General features: G+C 44.2%; 1 protein-coding gene across 6 annotated transcripts in view; it reads left to right on the top strand.

The window, feature by feature from the left end:
- The window catches only part of ZNF160 (zinc finger protein 160), a 40392-nt gene extending 28321 nt beyond the window's left edge, over positions 1-12071 (top strand). For 4 of the 6 annotated variants that reach the window (XM_030942044.1, XM_030942043.1, XM_010376489.2 and 1 more), the window contains 3 exons: positions 2437-2563; positions 3363-3491; positions 7753-11217. In XM_030942044.1, coding sequence (XP_030797904.1) covers positions 2437-2563; positions 3363-3491; positions 7753-9938 — 2442 coding nt within the window. In that variant the 3' untranslated portion in view covers positions 9939-11217. Of the gene's footprint in view, positions 1-2436; positions 2564-3362; positions 3492-7752 lie in introns of all 6 variants that reach the window. The other 2 variants (XM_010376490.2, XM_030942045.1) reach the window with 2 other exon arrangements.
- Positions 12072-18300: the final 6229 nt, after the last annotated feature.

Raw genomic sequence — 18300 nt, 5'->3', positions numbered from 1 at the left:
CTAGTTTTTGATTTTGGCTTCCCTCAGGGAAGACATGCTACAGTCATCCTGACTAGAGGCTCTGGAGATCCCTCAAGCCTTTTCTAGGGACCTTTTGCTTGTAGCTTAACTACAGCAGTTGTGCAGTTTGTGTGCCGGAAAGCCTCTGTTGTCTGCCGGCTGTTCCGCAGCAGCTTTGCTTGGCTGGTGTTCTAGTCAGCTGGGGGCTGCACCGCCACCTAGTGTCTGCCTACGTTACTACAAGCTCTGGTTTAGGATGGATGGCTTTGTTCTCAGCAGCTTCCTTACCTGGGGTCCTGTTACTTCAGTGTTTATATTCAGGCAAGACAGAAACTTGTCCCTTAGCAGTGCCCTGAAAAGTCAGAACGTTATGAGCCTTGTGTGGTATTACAGGAAAAAAGAGAAGAAAAGAAGTCAGAATGTTAGATGGATATTCCCATACTTTCTCTCCCCAGGAGAAAATGGAAGTGTGGTTTTCTCACAGGGATACTGCATCATGCCAGGGTAGGGCCTCAGGTGAGTAGGTGTTTCACAAGAGTTCTAACCTCTGATGTGGTTGCCAGATTTCCCACAAAGGCGACTTAGTCCATGTAGTGTTATTAAATCTGTGTCTCCATGGGTAGTGGTTGGAACTTCCTACTCCTCTGTCTTTTTTTTTTTTGAGACGGAGTCTCGCTCTGTCGCCCAGGCTGGAGTGCAGTGGCTGGATCTCAGCTCACTGCAAGCTCCGCCTCCTGGGTTCCTGCCATTCTCCTGCCTCAGCCTCCCGAGTAGCTGGGACTACAGGCGCCCGCCACCGCGCCTGGCTAATTTTTTGTATTTTTGGTAGAGACGGGGTTTCACCGTGGTCTTGATCTCCTGACCTTGTGATCCGCCCGCCTCGGCCTCCCAAAGTGCTGGGATTACAGGCGTGAGCCACCGCGCCCGGCCTCCTCTGTCTTATAGACAGCATCACTTCAGTACAGTTTTCTTTTTCTTTTTGAGATGGAGTCTCACTCTGTCGCCCAGGCTGGAGTGCAGTGGCGTGATCTTGGCTCACTGCAACTTCCACCTCCTGGGTTTAAGTGATTGTCCTGCCTTAGCCTCCTGAGTAGCTTGGACTACAGGCACATGTCACCATGCCTGGCTAATTTTTGTATTTTTAGTAGAGACGGGGTTTCACCATGTTGGCCAGGCTGGTCTCGAACTCCTGACTTCAAGTGATCCACCTGCCTCGGCCTTTCAAAGTGCTAGATTACAGGCATGAGCCACCACGCCCAGCTGCATTATCATTTCTTAAGGTATCAGTTGTGCTTTAGTTCATGTAGATATTGAATATCACTCAGTATGGCAAACATAATATCTAACACTTCCATAGAGATAACCTTGTTTCCAGTTTTTTATTTGTATACTTATTGCCCATAAAGCTGAGAAATCGACACTAATATAGAGGATATCACAACCTCTTAAGTAAAAGAATAATCAGACAGAATTAGGGAGACATAACTTGCTCAAAAGTCCTTAATGTGTAGGAAAATAGGGGAAAAACAGACTCAGTTTCTCCTACTTTGCTTCCATAATATGAATATTTCTGTGATCTTGGAGGTATTGGGTTTTCCTCTACACATCAAATAAACAGTTCTGCAACAGACCCCAAATGGCTGTTCTCATACTCGATTCCATTCTGACACTGTCTCTCTGGATATAGGGTCAGCTCCCATAGGCTGAGGGTTCAGTCCCACAACAGCGCACACACTTTCATGCCAGTTGCAAACACAGGTTGTGGCCTGTGCTTCTCAATGACCAACTGTGAATTGTGAATTCCGGTGACCCCCTCCTTGGAATTGATTAGTTTGCTTGAGTGGCTCACAGAACACAGGGACACACTTTACTCATATTTACCCATTTATAAGAGAAGATAGTACAAAGCACACAGATGACCATCTAGATGGAAGTGATCTATTAGCTGAGGTCTGGGAGAGGAGCGAGGAGCTGGGATGTATTCTCTCATGTATTCTGTCTTTTTTGAGTTTTCATGGAGGCCCCATTATGGAGGCTTTGCTCCCATCATTAGCATTGGTGATCAACTGAACCTTCATTCCCTCTGCCCTCCCGAGAGGACAGAGGCTTAGTCTAGCCGAGCCTCAGTCTTTCCAGTGGACCACCCTCCGAGCCTTAGTTCCAGTGACCGCTCTCCATCCTGAAGCTGCCTCAGTGCTCCAGCCACCAGTTATCCCATTAATGTACAAAAAGATACCACTCCACAGATTTCAATAGAGCTCTCATGTCAGGAGAGGGGGATGAAGACCAAATCTGTATGTCACATTGTCACAATCTGGATCTGTCAGCTCACCCACTTCAGTTTAACCTATTCTCACAGTTTTCTCCTCTTCTCCTTTTATGTGAAGTTTTGAACTCTCCCCTTAGCCACTTAGTGAAATGTGTTTTTCATTTTAGGTACGGTTGACATTTAGGGATGTGGCCATAGAATTCTCTCAGGAGGAGTGGAAGTGTCTGGACCCTGCTCAGAGGACTCTCTACAGGGACGTGATGTTGGAGAACTACTGGAACCTAGTTTCTCTGGGTGAGGATGACTTTCTTCCGGAAGTCAAGATCTGTTCTTGTCTGTTGTTGCATTTTCGCCTATGAGTCCCTGGAAAGCCCCTGCATTGCTTGGCTGAGATTGAAGTCCTGTTGGCGCTGAAATGGAAAGCTTCATCGTGGGAAACCTGGACTTTAACCTTCCCCTTTTTCAGGTGTTCTGCCTCCTTTGCGCTTCATCATTTGAGGTTTCCGAGCTTCTATACGCGTGATACGTTGTGTTAGACTTTTGAAACGTCACATTTCCTGTTTTCTACCTCTCCGCTTTGGATTCAGTTGGTAGTGGAATAGAGCCTTCTATCTGCATGTTACCATGTTTCCTGGGTATTCAGAAGGAGGCATTCAGTGGATGATTTTTTTTTTTTTTTTTTTTTTTTTTTTTTGCAGAGTCTCGCTTTGTCGCCCAGGCTGGAGTGCAGTGGTGCAATCTCAGCTCACTGCAAGCTCTGCCTCCCGAGTTCACGCCATTCTCCTGCCTTAGCCTCCCGAGTAGCTGGGACCACAGGCTCCCGCCACCACACCACATGCAGCTAATTTTTTTGTATTTTTAGTAGAGACAGGTTTCACCGTGTTAGCCAGGATGGTCTCCATCTCCTGACCTCGTGATCTGCCTACCTCAGCTTCTCAAAGTGCTGGGATTACAGACATGAGCCACTGCGCCTGGCCCAGTGGATGAATTTTTGAAGTTTTTTAGATCCACCTGTAATATCCTCTCATGTAAACATAGGGCTGGGATTCTGGAAAAGCCCTAGCACATTGTGATCCTTTCTTTTTATAAACAGGACTGTGTCATTTTGATATGAATATTATCTCCATGTTGGAGGAAGGGAAAGAGCCCTGGACTGTGAAGAGCTGTGTGAAAATAGTGAGAAAACCAAGAATGCGGGAATGTGTCAAAGGTGTGATCACAGGTAAGAGCTCAGATGGACAGAGAGAAGGCCACTCCTTAACTAGAGTGTGGGAGGCTGGGCACAGTTGCTCATGCCTGTAATCTCAACACTTTGGGAGGCCAAGGCGGGCAGATCACTTGAGGTCCGGAGTTCGAGACCAGCCTGACCAACATTGTGAAACCCTGTCTCTACTAAAAATACAAAAAAATTAGCTGGGTGTGGTGGCGCATGCCCATAGTCCCAGCTACTCAGGAGGCTGAGGCAAGAGAATTGCTTGAACCCAGGAGGCGGAGGTTGCAGTGAGTCAAGATCATGCTACTGCACTGCAGCCTGGGTGACAGAACGGAACTCCGTCTCAAAGTAAATAAATAAAAAAAGTGTGGGAAACTCTCTGCAAATGAGAGAGGTCTTTGGGGAAATAAGTTGCCTCCGAGACAGAGGCAAAGTCTTTATCATGATGGACAACACCCTGTCATTTGAACTCTGTGGTTCCTTTTGAAGAGACTGCTTTCTTTCTTGGTCTCTCCCTCTGTGTTTAATTCCATATGGTGCTCAGTTCTTAGTCCATATGGGTCAGAGGTGAAGCCTCCATAGTGCTTAGTCCTAACATTTAGACTTATTTATGTTCTACCCCATTTCCTGTGCATGGAAGACCTGCTCAGGAGATGGAAACATTGGCTGCTTTCCTTGGCATCTGCTGCCCCGAACCTCATGGAAGAGTCTCCAGCCATCTCTGCCTGTCGAGTTCCCTCAGCCATTTCTTCCATTCTGCTTTTGCCATTCTTCATGGGGGTGTGTGATAAGCGAGTGGGTTCTATCTTCTGAGATTGTTCTCAGCATAACTGTAAAGACACCTAACAAAATCATTCTCTCATTGATTCTTAGTCTTACATGGGGTGCATATTCTGTTTTTCCAGGCTTTAGCGTAGAAGTACATGTACTTCATGTCCTCACTTATATTTGGAATCTAAACCAATAAAACTAATAGCAGCAAAGAGTAGAGTGTGGGTTACCACAGGTTGAGGACTGGAGGGAATAGGGAGATGTCGGTCACTGGGTGAAAACATTAGGAGTAAATGATAGGTTTTTGAGATGACTTATATGGTAATAAGCTTGTTTCCATCAGTCCACATTGTATACCTATAACAGAATATCAGTTTGTTTCCTGTAAATATATATAACTATAATTTGTCAATATAGAATTTTTTTTAAAAAAATCATATTCTAGTTCTTGTTATCTGTGCTGGTTCTAAAATAAAAATCTTTCTTTTTCTTAAGAGAAAATTGTTTATTTTTCCACAGACAATAATTTTTTTTTTTTTTTTTTTTTGACACAAAGTTTCACTCTTGTTGCCCAGGCTAGAGTGTAATGGTGGGATCTCAGCTCACCACAACCTCTGCCTCCTGGATTCAAGAGATTCTCCTGCCTCAGCCTCCCAAGTAGCTGGGATTACAGGCATGTGCCACCACGCCTGGTTAATTTTGTATTTTTAGTAGAGACAGGGTTTCTCCACGTTGGTCAGGCTGGTCTCGAACTCCCGACCTCAGGTGATCCACCTGCTGCAGCCTCCCAAAGTGCTGGGATTATAGGCGTGAGCTACTGCGCCTGGACAATAATTTTTTTTTTTAAGTTTCCACACATGGCCTTAAACAAGAACATTTTATATATATAGTTATTCCTCTCAATTCATTTTATCATGGGCTGCTAGTATTTAGTTGATTTTAATAAAATTAACACATTATGGTTTTCAGCATGTGTTATGAAATATAACTGTCAGGCCAGGCGCGGAGGCTCATGCCTGTAATCCCAGCACTTTGGGGGGCTGAGGCAGGCAGATAATGAGGTCAGGAGTTCAAGACCAGCCTGACCAACATGGTGAAGTCCTGTCTCTACTAAAAATACAAAAATTATGCAGGTGTAATGGTGCACGCCTGCAGTCCCAGCTATTCGGGAGGCTGAGGCAGGAGAGTCACTTGAACCCTAGAGGCGGGGATTGCAGTGAGCCGAGACCGTGCCACTACACTCCAGCCTGGGGAACAGAGCAAGACTTTGTCTAAAAAAAAAAAAAAAAAAAAAACAAAGAAATATAACTGTCATGTACCACTTACTAATGTTGCAAAATGCCTGCTCTGTGTGGATATAGTTATATAATAGGTATTTCAAGACATTTTTTTCTGACATAGTTTTATTGAATATTCATTTTCCTAGTGCTGTTATGGTTTTGCAGTTCAGAATTCCTGCTTCTTAATTATGTTTCCTGTGAGCCCTTTCCATCATAATATATTATGTTGTATTTTAGCATGTATTTGTACATAATGAATATGCTTTAAATATGTATAATTTATTTTTCTTCAACTGAGATAGCCATATGTTTTTGGCCAATTGGTATGTGCTGTGAGGTCATGGTGGAGAAATAATCCTTTGATTGCTAACATAGGATTGCATAATGTGAGTGTTTTGGTCATAGGTAGTTTGAAGCTAGGCTGCCCCGCTTTATTTTTTTATTTTTTAAATTTTTTTTATTTTTTATTTTTTATTTTTTTTTAGACGGAGTCTCGCTCTGTCACCCAGGCTGGAGTGCAGTGGCGCCATCTCGGCTCACTGCAAGCTCCGCCTCCCGGGTTTACACCATTCTCCTGCCTCAGCCTCCGGAGTAGCTGGGACTACAGGCGCCCGCCATCTCGCCCGGCTAATTTTTTGGATTTTTTAGTAGAGACGGGGTTTCACCATGTTAGCCAGGATGGTCTCGATCTCCTGACCTCGTGATCCACCCGTCTCGGCCTCCCAAAGTGCTGGGATTACAGGCTTGAGCCACCGCGCCCGGCCTATTTTTTTATTTTTTAAGACATCTCAGTGGCTCTAAGGCTGTAGTGCAGTGGTACAATCATAGCTCACTGTAACCTTGAACTCTTGGGCTAAGACAATCCTCATGCCTCAGCTTTTTTTTTTTTTTTTTTTGATGAGATGGAATTTTGGTCTTATTGCCCAGGCTGGAGTGCAGTAGTGCAATCTTGGCTCACCACAACCTCCACCTCCTGAGTTCAAGCAATTCTCCTCCTCAGCTTCCCAAGTTGCTGAGATTACAGGTACCCACTACCATGCCCAGCCAATTGTTTATATTTTTAGCAGAGACAGAGTTTCGCCATGTTGACCAGGCTGGTCTCGAACTCCTGACCTAAGGTGATCCACTTGCCTCAGCCTCCCAAAGTGTTGGGATTACAGGCATGAGCCACTGCGCCCGGCAGCCTCGGCCTCTTGAATATCCAGAACTTCAGGCACATGCCAGCATTCCATACTGATTTATTTATTTATTTATTTTTTGATGGAGTCTCGCTTTGTCACCCCTTTTGGAGTGCAGGGGCATAATCTCGGCTCACTGCAACCTCCACCTCCCAGGTTCAAGCGATTCTGCCTCAGCCTCCTGAGAATCTGAGACTACAGGTGCATGCCCCCACGCCTGACTAATTTTTGTATTTTTAGTAGAGATGGGGTTTCACCACGTTTGCCAAGCTGGTCTCAATCTCCTGATCTCATGATCCACCCTCCTCAGCCTCCCAAAGTGCTGGGATTACAGGCATGAGTCACTGCGCCTGGCCTAATTTTTAAATTATTTTGTTATTGTAGAGATGGGGTCTCGCTATGTTGCGCAGACTGGTCTCAAACTCGTGGCCTCCTGTGATCCTCCCACCTTAGGCTCCGAAAGCATTGGGATTATGGGCATGAGCCATAACACCCAACCCTTCCCAAATATTTGAATTACATGTAACTGCATTTTCTTTGTTAAAAAATACTGCTTTTGGCTGGGGGTGGTGACTCATGCCTGTAATTCCATCACTTTGGGAGGCCGAGGCAGGTGGCTCACGAGGTTAGGAGATCGAGACCATCCTGGCTAACATGGTGAAACCCTGTCTCTACTAAAAGTACAAAAGCAAAATTAGCTGGGCATGGTGGTGGGCGCCTGTAGTCCCAGCTACTCAGGAGGCTGAGGCAGGAGAATGGCGTGAACCCGGGAGGCAGAGCTTGCAGTGAGCCAAGATCGCACCACTGCACTCCAGCCTGGGCGACAGAGCGAGACTCCGTCTCAAAAAAAAAAAACAACAACAACAAAAAAAAAAACAACAAAAAAAAAACTACATTTTTGTTCCTAAAAATTGAAATTCACGGTTCTGAAGTTCCAAAGTCTGTTCGATGTAAGTATTACTTTTGGTGGAATATGTTTTCAATGTGAAATACTTATTTACTGTAATTAATTGAAAATGTGTGGTTCTTTATGTCTTATAGATATCCCTCCTAAATGTACAACCAAGGATTTGCTACCAAAAGAGAAGAGCAGTACAGAAGCAGTATTCCACACAGTGATGTTGGAAAGACACGAAAGCCCTGACATTGAAGACTTTTCCTTCAAGGAACTTCAGAAAAATATGCATGACTTTGAGTGTCAATGGAGAGATGACACAGGAAATTACAAAGGAGTGCTTATGACCCAGAAAGAACGTAAAAGAGATCAACGCGACAGAAGAGACATAGAAAACAAGCTTATTAACGATCAGCTTGGAGTAAGCTTTCATTCGCATCTGCCTGAACTGCAGCTATTTCAAGGTGAAGGGAAAATGTATGAATGTAAGCAAGTTGAGAAGTCTACGAACAATGGTTCCTCAGTGTCACCACTTCAACAAATTCCTTCTAGTGTCCAAACCCACAGGTCTAAAAAATATCATGAACTTAACCATTTTTCATTACTCACACAAAGACGAAAAGCAAACAGTTGTGGAAAACCTTACAAATGTAATGAATGTGGTAAGGCGTTCACTCAGAATTCAAACCTTACGAGTCATAGGAGAATTCATAGTGGAGAGAAGCCTTACAAATGCAGTGAGTGTGGCAAAACCTTTACTGTTCGTTCAAATCTAACTATTCATCAGGTCATCCATACTGGAGAGAAACCTTACAAATGTCATGAGTGTGGCAAGGTCTTCAGGCACAATTCATACCTTGCAACTCATCGGCGAATTCATACTGGAGAGAAACCTTACAAGTGTAATGAGTGTGGAAAAGCCTTTAGAGGACATTCAAACCTAACTACCCATCAGTTAATTCATACTGGAGAAAAACCGTTCAAATGTAATGAATGTGGCAAGCTCTTCACTCAAAATTCACACCTTATAAGTCATTGGAGAATTCACACTGGAGAGAAACCTTACAAGTGCAATGAGTGCGGCAAAGCCTTTAGTGTTCGTTCAAGCCTAGCTATCCATCAGACAATCCACACTGGAGAAAAACCTTACAAATGTAATGAATGTGGCAAAGTCTTTAGGTACAATTCGTACCTCGGAAGGCATCGGAGGGTTCATACTGGTGAGAAACCTTACAAGTGTAATGAATGTGGCAAAGCCTTTAGTATGCATTCAAACCTAGCTACCCATCAGGTCATCCATACTGGAACAAAACCTTTCAAATGCAATGAATGCAGCAAGGTTTTCACTCAGAATTCACAACTTGCAAATCATCGAAGAATTCATACTGGAGAGAAACCTTACAAGTGTAATGAGTGTGGGAAAGCCTTCAGTGTTCGTTCAAGTCTGACTACCCATCAGGCAATCCACTCTGGAGAGAAACCTTACAAATGTATTGAATGTGGCAAGAGCTTCACTCAAAAATCACACCTTAGAAGTCATCGGGGAATTCATTCTGGAGAGAAACCTTACAAGTGTAATGAATGTGGTAAAGTCTTCGCTCAAACGTCACAACTTGCAAGGCACTGGAGAGTTCATACTGGAGAAAAACCTTACAAGTGTAATGACTGTGGCAGAGCCTTTAGTGATCGTTCAAGCCTAACTTTTCATCAGGCAATACATACTGGAGAGAAACCTTACAAATGTCATGAATGCGGCAAGGTTTTTAGGCACAATTCATACCTTGCAACTCATCGGCGAATTCATACTGGAGAGAAACCTTACAAGTGTAATGAGTGTGGCAAAGCCTTTAGTATGCATTCAAACCTAACTACCCATAAGGTCATCCACACTGGAGAGAAGCCTTACAAATGTAATGAATGTGGCAAGGTCTTCACTCAAAATTCACACCTTGCAAATCATCAAAGGACTCACACTGGAGAGAAACCTTACCGATGCAATGAGTGTGGGAAAGCCTTCAGTGTTCGTTCAAGCCTAACCACCCATCAGGCAATCCATACTGGGAAAAAACCTTACAAATGTAACGAATGTGGCAAGGTCTTTACTCAAAATGCGCACCTGGCAAATCACCGAAGAATTCATACCGGAGAGAAACCTTACAGGTGTACAGAGTGTGGGAAAGCCTTTAGGGTGAGGTCAAGTCTAACTACCCATATGGCAATCCACACTGGAGAAAAACGTTACAAATGTAATGAATGTGGCAAGGTCTTCAGGCAGAGTTCAAATCTTGCAAGTCATCACAGAATGCATACCGGAGAGAAACCTTACAAATGAGTGTGGTGAGGTCATTAGGTACAATTCACTCTTTTCACATCAGTTAATTCATTCTTGACAGAATCCTTACAAATGCAGTGACAGTGGCTAATCCCTCATGGGTTGAAGCATTAATAGATATGAGAGGCTGTAAGCAAGAGACATCATGTAAACATGTGGCAGAGGGTTTATCCAGGCCTCGCAGGTTACTAGGCATCAAAATTTATATCTTTGATGAAACCAAACAAATGTAATATGCATCCTGAGGCCATTACCCAGTGACTGACGGTAAGTGAGGATCCCTATGAGGAATAACAGTCTCTGGTTTCCCTGTTTGCCTTTGATATTATACACTGTAGAATACTCAGCAGTCCAAATATGATAAAAATTATATATTTTTAACTCATATATGAAAAGATTGCAGGATATTTGTAGGCAGTCAGTTACCTTCACCTTATGAAATGTTTTATTGAGTTATTTAAGGTTTTTTGGAAAGCCTACTATTGAGTTTCAGTGTGAACTCTGAAATCTGTTATTGTGCATCCTTACACACCTTCCATGGTGGTTTCTTGGAAAGATCATTGGGATGGAATGATCATCAGTTGGGTGAAGATCATTAATTAGGTGAAGGATTATTTCTATCCAATTTGTGAAGAAGGAGGACTTTGCTTTTAAAATCAAGTATTGTCGGAATTAGCATTTGGGAGTGGCGAAAAACAATGTAAAACCATGATGTCACTCACCATTCTGATAATGTTCAGGGTGCCTTTCTCCTACCAGGAGAGTACTGTGGCTTAGAAGAAAGAAATGGTCTATCAACTGAACATGAAATGGAGCAGGCCAAGACCCTAGGACATTGGGATTTTTGTGGGAGGAGAGTAATAGGGAATTAGACACTGTGTGGTAGAAATACTGCAGGGGAAAAGGTCGCCCCCTTATCCATTAAAGAGCAATACCTGTTGTTTAGCAAAGAGTGATGAAAAATTGATCTTGTTTTTGAAATTGAAGAGAGAGGCCAGGTGCAGTGGCTCACACCTGTAATCCCAGCACTTTGGGAGGCTGAGGCAGGTGGATCACCTGAGGTCAGGAGTTTGAGACCAGCCTGACCAACATGGAGAAACCCCATCTCTACTAAAAATACAAAATTAGCTAGGCATGTTGGCAGGTGCCTGTAATCCCAGCTACTTGGGAGGCTGAGGCAGGAGAATCGCTTGAACCCGGGAGGCAGAGGTTGCGGTGAGCCAAGATCGTGCCATTGCACTCCAGCCTGGGCAACAAGAACAAAACTCCATCTAAAAAAGAAAGAAATTGAAGAGAGAGTAGTTGTCAGAGTGAAGAGTTTAATCAACAGAAGTAGAGTAACATATTCTTTAGTAGAACTCACATTATCTGCTTAAAGCACACTTTGCTAATGTTTTATTCAGAATGTATCATAGATATAATGTTTTAACTAATCAAATAGAATGGTTTTTCTCTATGAATGAATCACATTCTTTCTGCCAACATAGTTTTATCCTGTTTCAGTAGGATACTTCATCACAATAACAACGCACCACTAGGCTCTTAAAGGATCAAGAACAATTTTTTTCATGGTGAAATCAAATAACACAGTTTTGGAAACCTATAACCACATTTTGCGCTTGAATTATGTGCCCCACACTGTGGCTTAGGATACTTTTGGGGGTATAACGAAAATCTTACTGAAAGTTAATTTCACATTCTTACACCCCAAAATCTTCATTGCCATTGATGCATATGCACCATATTATGTTTCCACATCAGTTTCTTGTGTGCCGAGTAAGACCTATGCTATGCATCTTGGTTTCCATGAAGTGAAAATACGTAGTAAGAATATGGGAAATATAAATTTGGCCAGGCACGGTGGCTCACGCCTGTAATCCTAGCACTTTGGGAGGCCAAGGCAAGCAGATCACCTGAGGTCAGGAGAAACCAGCCTGGCCAGCATGGTGAAACCCCATCTCTACTAAAAATACAAAATTAGCTGGGCTTAGTGGTGCATGCCTGTAGTCCCAGCTATTTGGGAGGCTGAGGCAGGAGAATTGCTTGAACCCGGGAAGTGGAAGTTGCAGTGAGCTGAGATCATGCCATTACACTCCAGCCTGGGCACCAAGAGTGAAACTCGGTCTCAAAAAAAAAAAAATTTTTAAAAGTTGGCCAGGCATGGTGGCTCACGCATGTAATGCCAGCAGTTTGGGAGGCTGAGGCGGGTAGATTACTTGAGTCAGGAGTTCAAGACCAAAGTGGCCAACATGGTGAAACCCCGTCTCTACTAAAAATACAAAAACATTAGGCAGATGTGGTGGTGCACGCCTGTAAATCCCAGCTACTTGGCAGGAGAATGGCTTGAACCCAGGAGGCAGAGGCTGCAGTGAGCTGAGATCATGCCACCGCACTGCAGCCTGGGCAACAAGAGCAAAACTGTCTCAAAAAAAGAAAAGTGGAGAATAAAGATAAAACCTCCTTCATGATGTTCTTGGAATATTGATATAATTTGAAAAGATTAATGTTCGTGAGTTTCCTCTTAAGAGTGAATATAGAAAATGAGAGTTTTATTTTGTTCTGGTAGATAAACTAGGAACATGTATGTTTGCTTACCACACACAGGCATGACTCTCCCATAACCTGTTGAGTATGTTTACTTAATGTTCAGCATGCTGCTATTCAGCATACATTCCTGCAGCAGCTTTCCTCCTCTGAACTACCTGTGTTGCTTCTGGTAGAGACCATGCTTCCCAGCCTACCAGATGGCTAGCCTGCAGGCTGCGACCCTTGGTAAGAAACAAAGGTCTCCTTGCTAAAATTAGACATTTTTTTACCTTTTTGGTCAATGCTGTTAAGGGTTTCTTGGTGGACACTCTGTGGCATCCTGAAGCAATGTGGCACGTCATTGTGAGAGCGCTGAGTATACTGTTTGCTCAGGTCTCTCTTCTTCCTATAAAACCATCACTTCTGTTCCCATGATAACGAAGTCCATTAATCTGTGCACGGATTGATTCATTCATGACAGCAGAGCTCTCATGATCCAGTGACCCCTTAAAGGCTCCACCTCTCAATATGGCCACACTGGGGATCAAGTTTCCAAATGAGTTTTGTTGGGGATAGTCAAACCAGAGGAGTATTGTATTTTATTTTCAATTTCCATGTATTACTTGCTAGTATATAGAAATAAAGTAGTTTTTGTATGTTAATTTCGTAGTCTATTTCCTTAAAATCTCGTTCTCCAGATTTTTTAGATTTCTTAGGGTTTTCTACATAAACTGTTCTATCAATTTCCCATTGCTGCTGTAACAATTACCACAAAGCGAGTGGCTTAAAACAACACAAATTTAGGCTGGCATGGTGGCTCACGCCTGTAATCCCAACACTTTGGGAGGCCGAGGCAGGTGGATCATGAGGTCAGGAGTTTGAGACCAGCCTGGCCAAGATGGTGAAACCCCATCTCTGCTAAAACTACAAGAAAGCCGGATGCGGTGGCATATGCCTGTAATCCCAGCTACTCGGGAGGCTAAGGCAGGAGAATTGCTTGAGGCAGAGGTTGCAGTGAGCCGGGATCGTGCCAACGCACTCTAGTCTGGGCAACAGAGCAAGACTCCGTCTCAAGAACAAAAAACAAAAAAACCCCACAAATTTATGCTGTTAATGTGTGGTAGTCAGAAGTCAAAACAGGTTTACAGAACTATGATCCTTCTTGGATCTCTAGGGGAAAGTTTATTTCTTTACCCCTGCTAGGTTCCAGAGGCCACTTAGATCCTTTACCTCATCGTCTACATCCCTCCGTTTTCACAGTCAGAAGGTAGTGTCATAAAACCTCCTTGTGTCTTTGCTATGCAAGCATTGCCAATTCTCTGTGATTCTAAGTCACCTGTATTTTTCCTATATGGACTCTTGTGATGATGTTGCTTTAACCAGATAATCCTGGATATTCTGCCACCTCAAGGTCCTCAGCCAGATGACATCTGCAAACTCTGCTTTGAGAAACCATGTAATAATGGGTATAGGGCTATTGATAAGGAAATCCTTTGTATGTGTATCTTTGGGGGTGGGGGTCATTAGCTTACCACAACCATCACATTGTCTACACTATTATGCTTTCCTTTTTGGTCTCTTATTTTTCTTATTTCATTTATTAGTATTATTCTTTTCTAGATGGAGTCTTGCTTTGTTACCCAGGCTGGAGTGAGGTGGTGCAGTCAGAGCTTACTGCAATCTTGAACACTTGGGCTTAAGGGATCCTCCTGCCTCAGCCTTCCAAAGTGGTTAAATTACAGGCATGAGCCACCTCGCCCAGCCACCAGCCAATTTTCAGGGTTTTTTTTTTGTAGAGATGGGGTCTCCCCATCTTGCCCAGGCTGGTCTCAAATTCCTGGACTCAATCAATCCTCCTGCCTCAGCTTCCCAAAGTGCTGGGATTACAGACGTGAGCCACCACCCTCAGCCAAGAATTGCCAACACTATGTGGAATAAAAGTGGTAAGAGTGTACATCTTTGCCTTGTCCCCAACCTTGGGAAGGAATCTCACTTTTTGACCATGAGGTATGCTGTTTGCTGTAAGGTTTTGTAGGTACCCTATTGAGGAAGTTTTCCAACATACTGTTTTCCATAGTGGGTGTGCCATTGTACATTCTCACCGCCAAGCGTAGGAGGATTACAAACTCTGTTAACTGTGAAGTAGGTTCACTTCGCACTGGTTACCAAATGTCTGACTCCAGTGAGACAGAACCCATGCACACAAGTTCAGTAAAGTGAGTTTACTACTGACAGGCAACAAGGGGCAGTAGAAGCCTAGGATTGATTCATTGCAAGCTGGTCCCCCAAGGCTCAGGAAAACTGCTTGGGGAAGATGGAGTCTTATCTACTGGTGTCCCACTGGCACTGATGCTGAGGGACCCCAGAGAGCACCCACCCTAGGTTTTATGGCACATGGCCTCGTGATGAGCCGCCCTAAAGCACTGAAGGATAGCCTGTTCTTTGAAAGGGGGGCAGGGGCCTCTGGAATGGAGCCCAGGCTGCTTTGGCCAGTTTCTTCATATTTCAGGGTATTACCTTCCCAATACATTCTGAAGTTATTCTTGAGAACTACAAGCAAAGAAGGAGAGAAAAATAATTTAAGATCGTTCCTTTAATGTATACATCCCATGGTACCTTACTTCTACAAAACCAAAAGACAGCTCAGGAAGCCTTATCAAATTTGCTGTCTCCACATCTCCTGTTGGAACTTTCAAGTGCCCAATTAACAATATCAAGTTAATTAAGAAGAGAATGGATGGGGGAAAATAGTGGAGATTCAAAGGACTTCTCTCATGAAGGTGGGCATTTTAAAACGGTCATTAAGAAAAAAAGTGAATAAAGCAAGCATTCATGAGCTGGGTATGGTGACTCACACCTGTAAACCCAGCACTTTGGGAGGCCGAGGCAGGTGTTCGAGACCAGCTTGGCCTACATGGTGAAACCCTGTCTCTACTAAAAATACAAAACAATTAGCTGGGTGTGGTGGTGCACACCTATAATCACAGCTACTCTGGAGGCTGAGGCAGGAGAATGGCTTGAACGTGGAAGGGGGAGGTTGCAGTGAGCTAAGATCGTGCCACTAAACTCCAGCCTGGGCGACAGAGCAAGACTCCGTCTCATGGCTGTCCTCCCAGCAGAGTGGAAATCTTTAGCTGGTAGTTAAGAAATGGGATGAGCAGCCTGGGCAATATGGTGAAACCCAGTCTTTACAAAAAATACAAAAATTAGTCAGGTGTGGTGGTCCACATTTATGGTCCCAGCTAACTTGGGAGGCCAGGATGGGAGGATCACTTGAGCCCAGGAGGTCAAGGCTGCAGTGAGCAGTGATTGAACCACTGCACTCCAGCCTGGGTGAGAGCGAGACCCTGTCTCAAAAAAAAAAAAAAAAAAACAAATGGGATGAGTGAAATGGAAATGGAAATTGATGGAGTTGAAACAAAGGTCTTAATACAACAGTTTCAAAGATTGGGTGGACCAAAGGAGCCCCTATTGTCCTGCAGCATTAAAGGGTTCCACACAAGTCTGCATGGCTCATGAGTCATGAAAACATGATGAGATATGGTGGTGGATGTGGCCTGCAGGGGCCATTACCAATGCATGCAGTTTGGCTAATTAGGCAAAATGTCTGTGTCTAGTCTTAGTCAAGAATGGCCTTCCACTGGCTGAATGGCCATTCACTGGGTCAAAGAATGGCCATCCACTGGGCTGAAGCCCAGTAGACCCTGTGTGTTTATTGTTTTGCAGAGACATCAGTAAACCATGCCATATACTTGGTGGGCATATATGTGAACCTTGGGTCCCAGGTAGCCACAAGAGGAGCCAAAGGATCTCTTAAGGATGGTTTGACACCTTATTGTAAGCTACCCATTTGTTCATGCAGTACAATGGTCCCTTGAGGTTCTGCTGTGACTCATCTTGAATATGCCATTCCATTTTATAGTTGAGCACTACCGAGCCTGTCCAATTTTATTGGTAAGGTTCGTGAGCATCCGAGTGAGAATGGGCAGTTCATGTTACAGGGTAACACAGAGCTCCAGCTGTAAGATGCACCGTTCCCATCAGTGTCCAACAGCAAGCAAGCAGTTACCATTGAAGAGGCATATATGTGGTGGGTATCTCAGGTAACTTACATGTCCAAAACCCAAGGAGGTTGGTTCAGGCACTGTGTTTTCAGGCTTTAAGTAGCCAGGGGTGTGGCCCAGCAAAAACAGGGAAGGGGGTGATGGAGTGTCTCCTACGTAGCTTGCTCCCAGGAGGTAGGGAGCTGCAGTAGCTCGGTTGGGAAATGGTGGACAGGTGTGAGCCACTGCACCTGGTCTACATGAACTATTTTTTCTTCCTCTTTCTTTCTTTTTTTGTTGTTTTTTTGTATTTTGGTAGCGATGGGGTTTCATCATGTTGCCCAGGCTGGTCTTGAACTCCTGAGCTCAAGCAATCCATCTGCCTTGGCCTCCCAAATTGCCGGGATTACAAGCATGAGCCACCATATCCAGCCATACACAAGCTCTTTCTATGGAACAGTGCGGGGCCAGGTGCGGTGGCTCATGCCTGTAATCCCAGCAATTTGGGAGGCCAACGCAGGTGGATCATTTGAGGCCAGGAGTTCGAGACCAGCCTGACCAACAATGATGAAACCCCGCCTCTAATAAATAAAAAAAAAAAAATTAGCTGGGTGTTGTGGCACATGCCCATAATCCCAGCTATTTGGGACGCTGAGGCAGGAGAATCACTTGAACCAGAGAGGTAGAGGTTGCAGTGAGCCGAGATTGCACCACTGCACTCCAGCCTGGGCAACAGAGTGAAACTTTGTCTCAAAAAATAATAACAAAAATAAATAAAGGAATAGTGCAGCCATGTGAACTCTAGGTAGCTCAGGAAAATTTTAACAGAAGATGAAACATGGCTTTACCAGTACAATGCTGAAAAAACCACAATCAAAGCTATGGTTACCAAGAGGTGGAAATAGTCCAGTCAAAGCAAAAGTCTGACCAGTGAACCGTGGCTCTGTGGCACACACCTGTAATCCCAGCATTCTGGGAGATGGAGGCAGAATGATTGCTTAAGCCTAGGAGTTCAAGACTAGCCTAGGTAGCATAAGGAGACTCTGTCTCTACAAAAAATTACAAAACAATTAGCCAGGTGTGGTGGTGTGTGCCTGTGGTTCCAGCTACTTGAGAGGCTGAGGTAGGAGGATCACTTAAGCCCAGGAGGTCAAAGTTGTAGTTCACCATGATTGCGCCACTGCACTCCAGCCTGGGCAACAGAGTGAGACTCTTTCTCAATAATTAATTAAAATAAGCTGAGTAGAAGAACAAAGGTCATGGCAATGTTTTTTGTTTTGTTTTTTGGGGGTAGGGGGATGCACAAGGCATTTTGCTTGTCGACTTTCTAGAGAGCCATAGAATAACATTTATTTATTTTTAGAGCATTTTGAGAAAGTGAGCCAAAGCTTTAGCAGAAAAATGTCCAGGGAAACTCCACCAGAGTCCCTCTCCACTAGGACAATGTTCCTGGTCAGTCCTCTAATCAAACAACGGTAGTTTTGCAAGAGTGGGTTGCAATGAGAAATCATTAGGCATCCACCTTACAGACCTGATTTGGCTGCTTCTGACGTCTGTTTCCTAATCTTAAAAAAAAAAAAAAAAAAATGCCGGGCGCGGTGACTCACTCCTGTAATCCCAGCACTTTGGGAGGCAGAGGCGGGTGGAACACCTGAGGGGGGGAGTACCAGACCAGCCTGTCCAACATGGAGAAACCCCGTCTTTACTGAAAATACAAAATAGCCAGGTGTGGTGGCGCATCCCTGTAATCCCAGGTACTCGGGAGGCTGAGGCAGGAGAATCGCTTGAACCCG

The sequence above is a fragment of the Rhinopithecus roxellana genome, chromosome 12 (assembly GCF_007565055.1).
Source record: "Rhinopithecus roxellana isolate Shanxi Qingling chromosome 12, ASM756505v1, whole genome shotgun sequence".
Taxonomy (NCBI): domain Eukaryota; kingdom Metazoa; phylum Chordata; class Mammalia; order Primates; family Cercopithecidae; genus Rhinopithecus; species Rhinopithecus roxellana.
The sequence above is the reverse complement of the archived record's forward strand: the minus strand, read 5'-3'. Positions and strand labels throughout refer to the sequence as shown.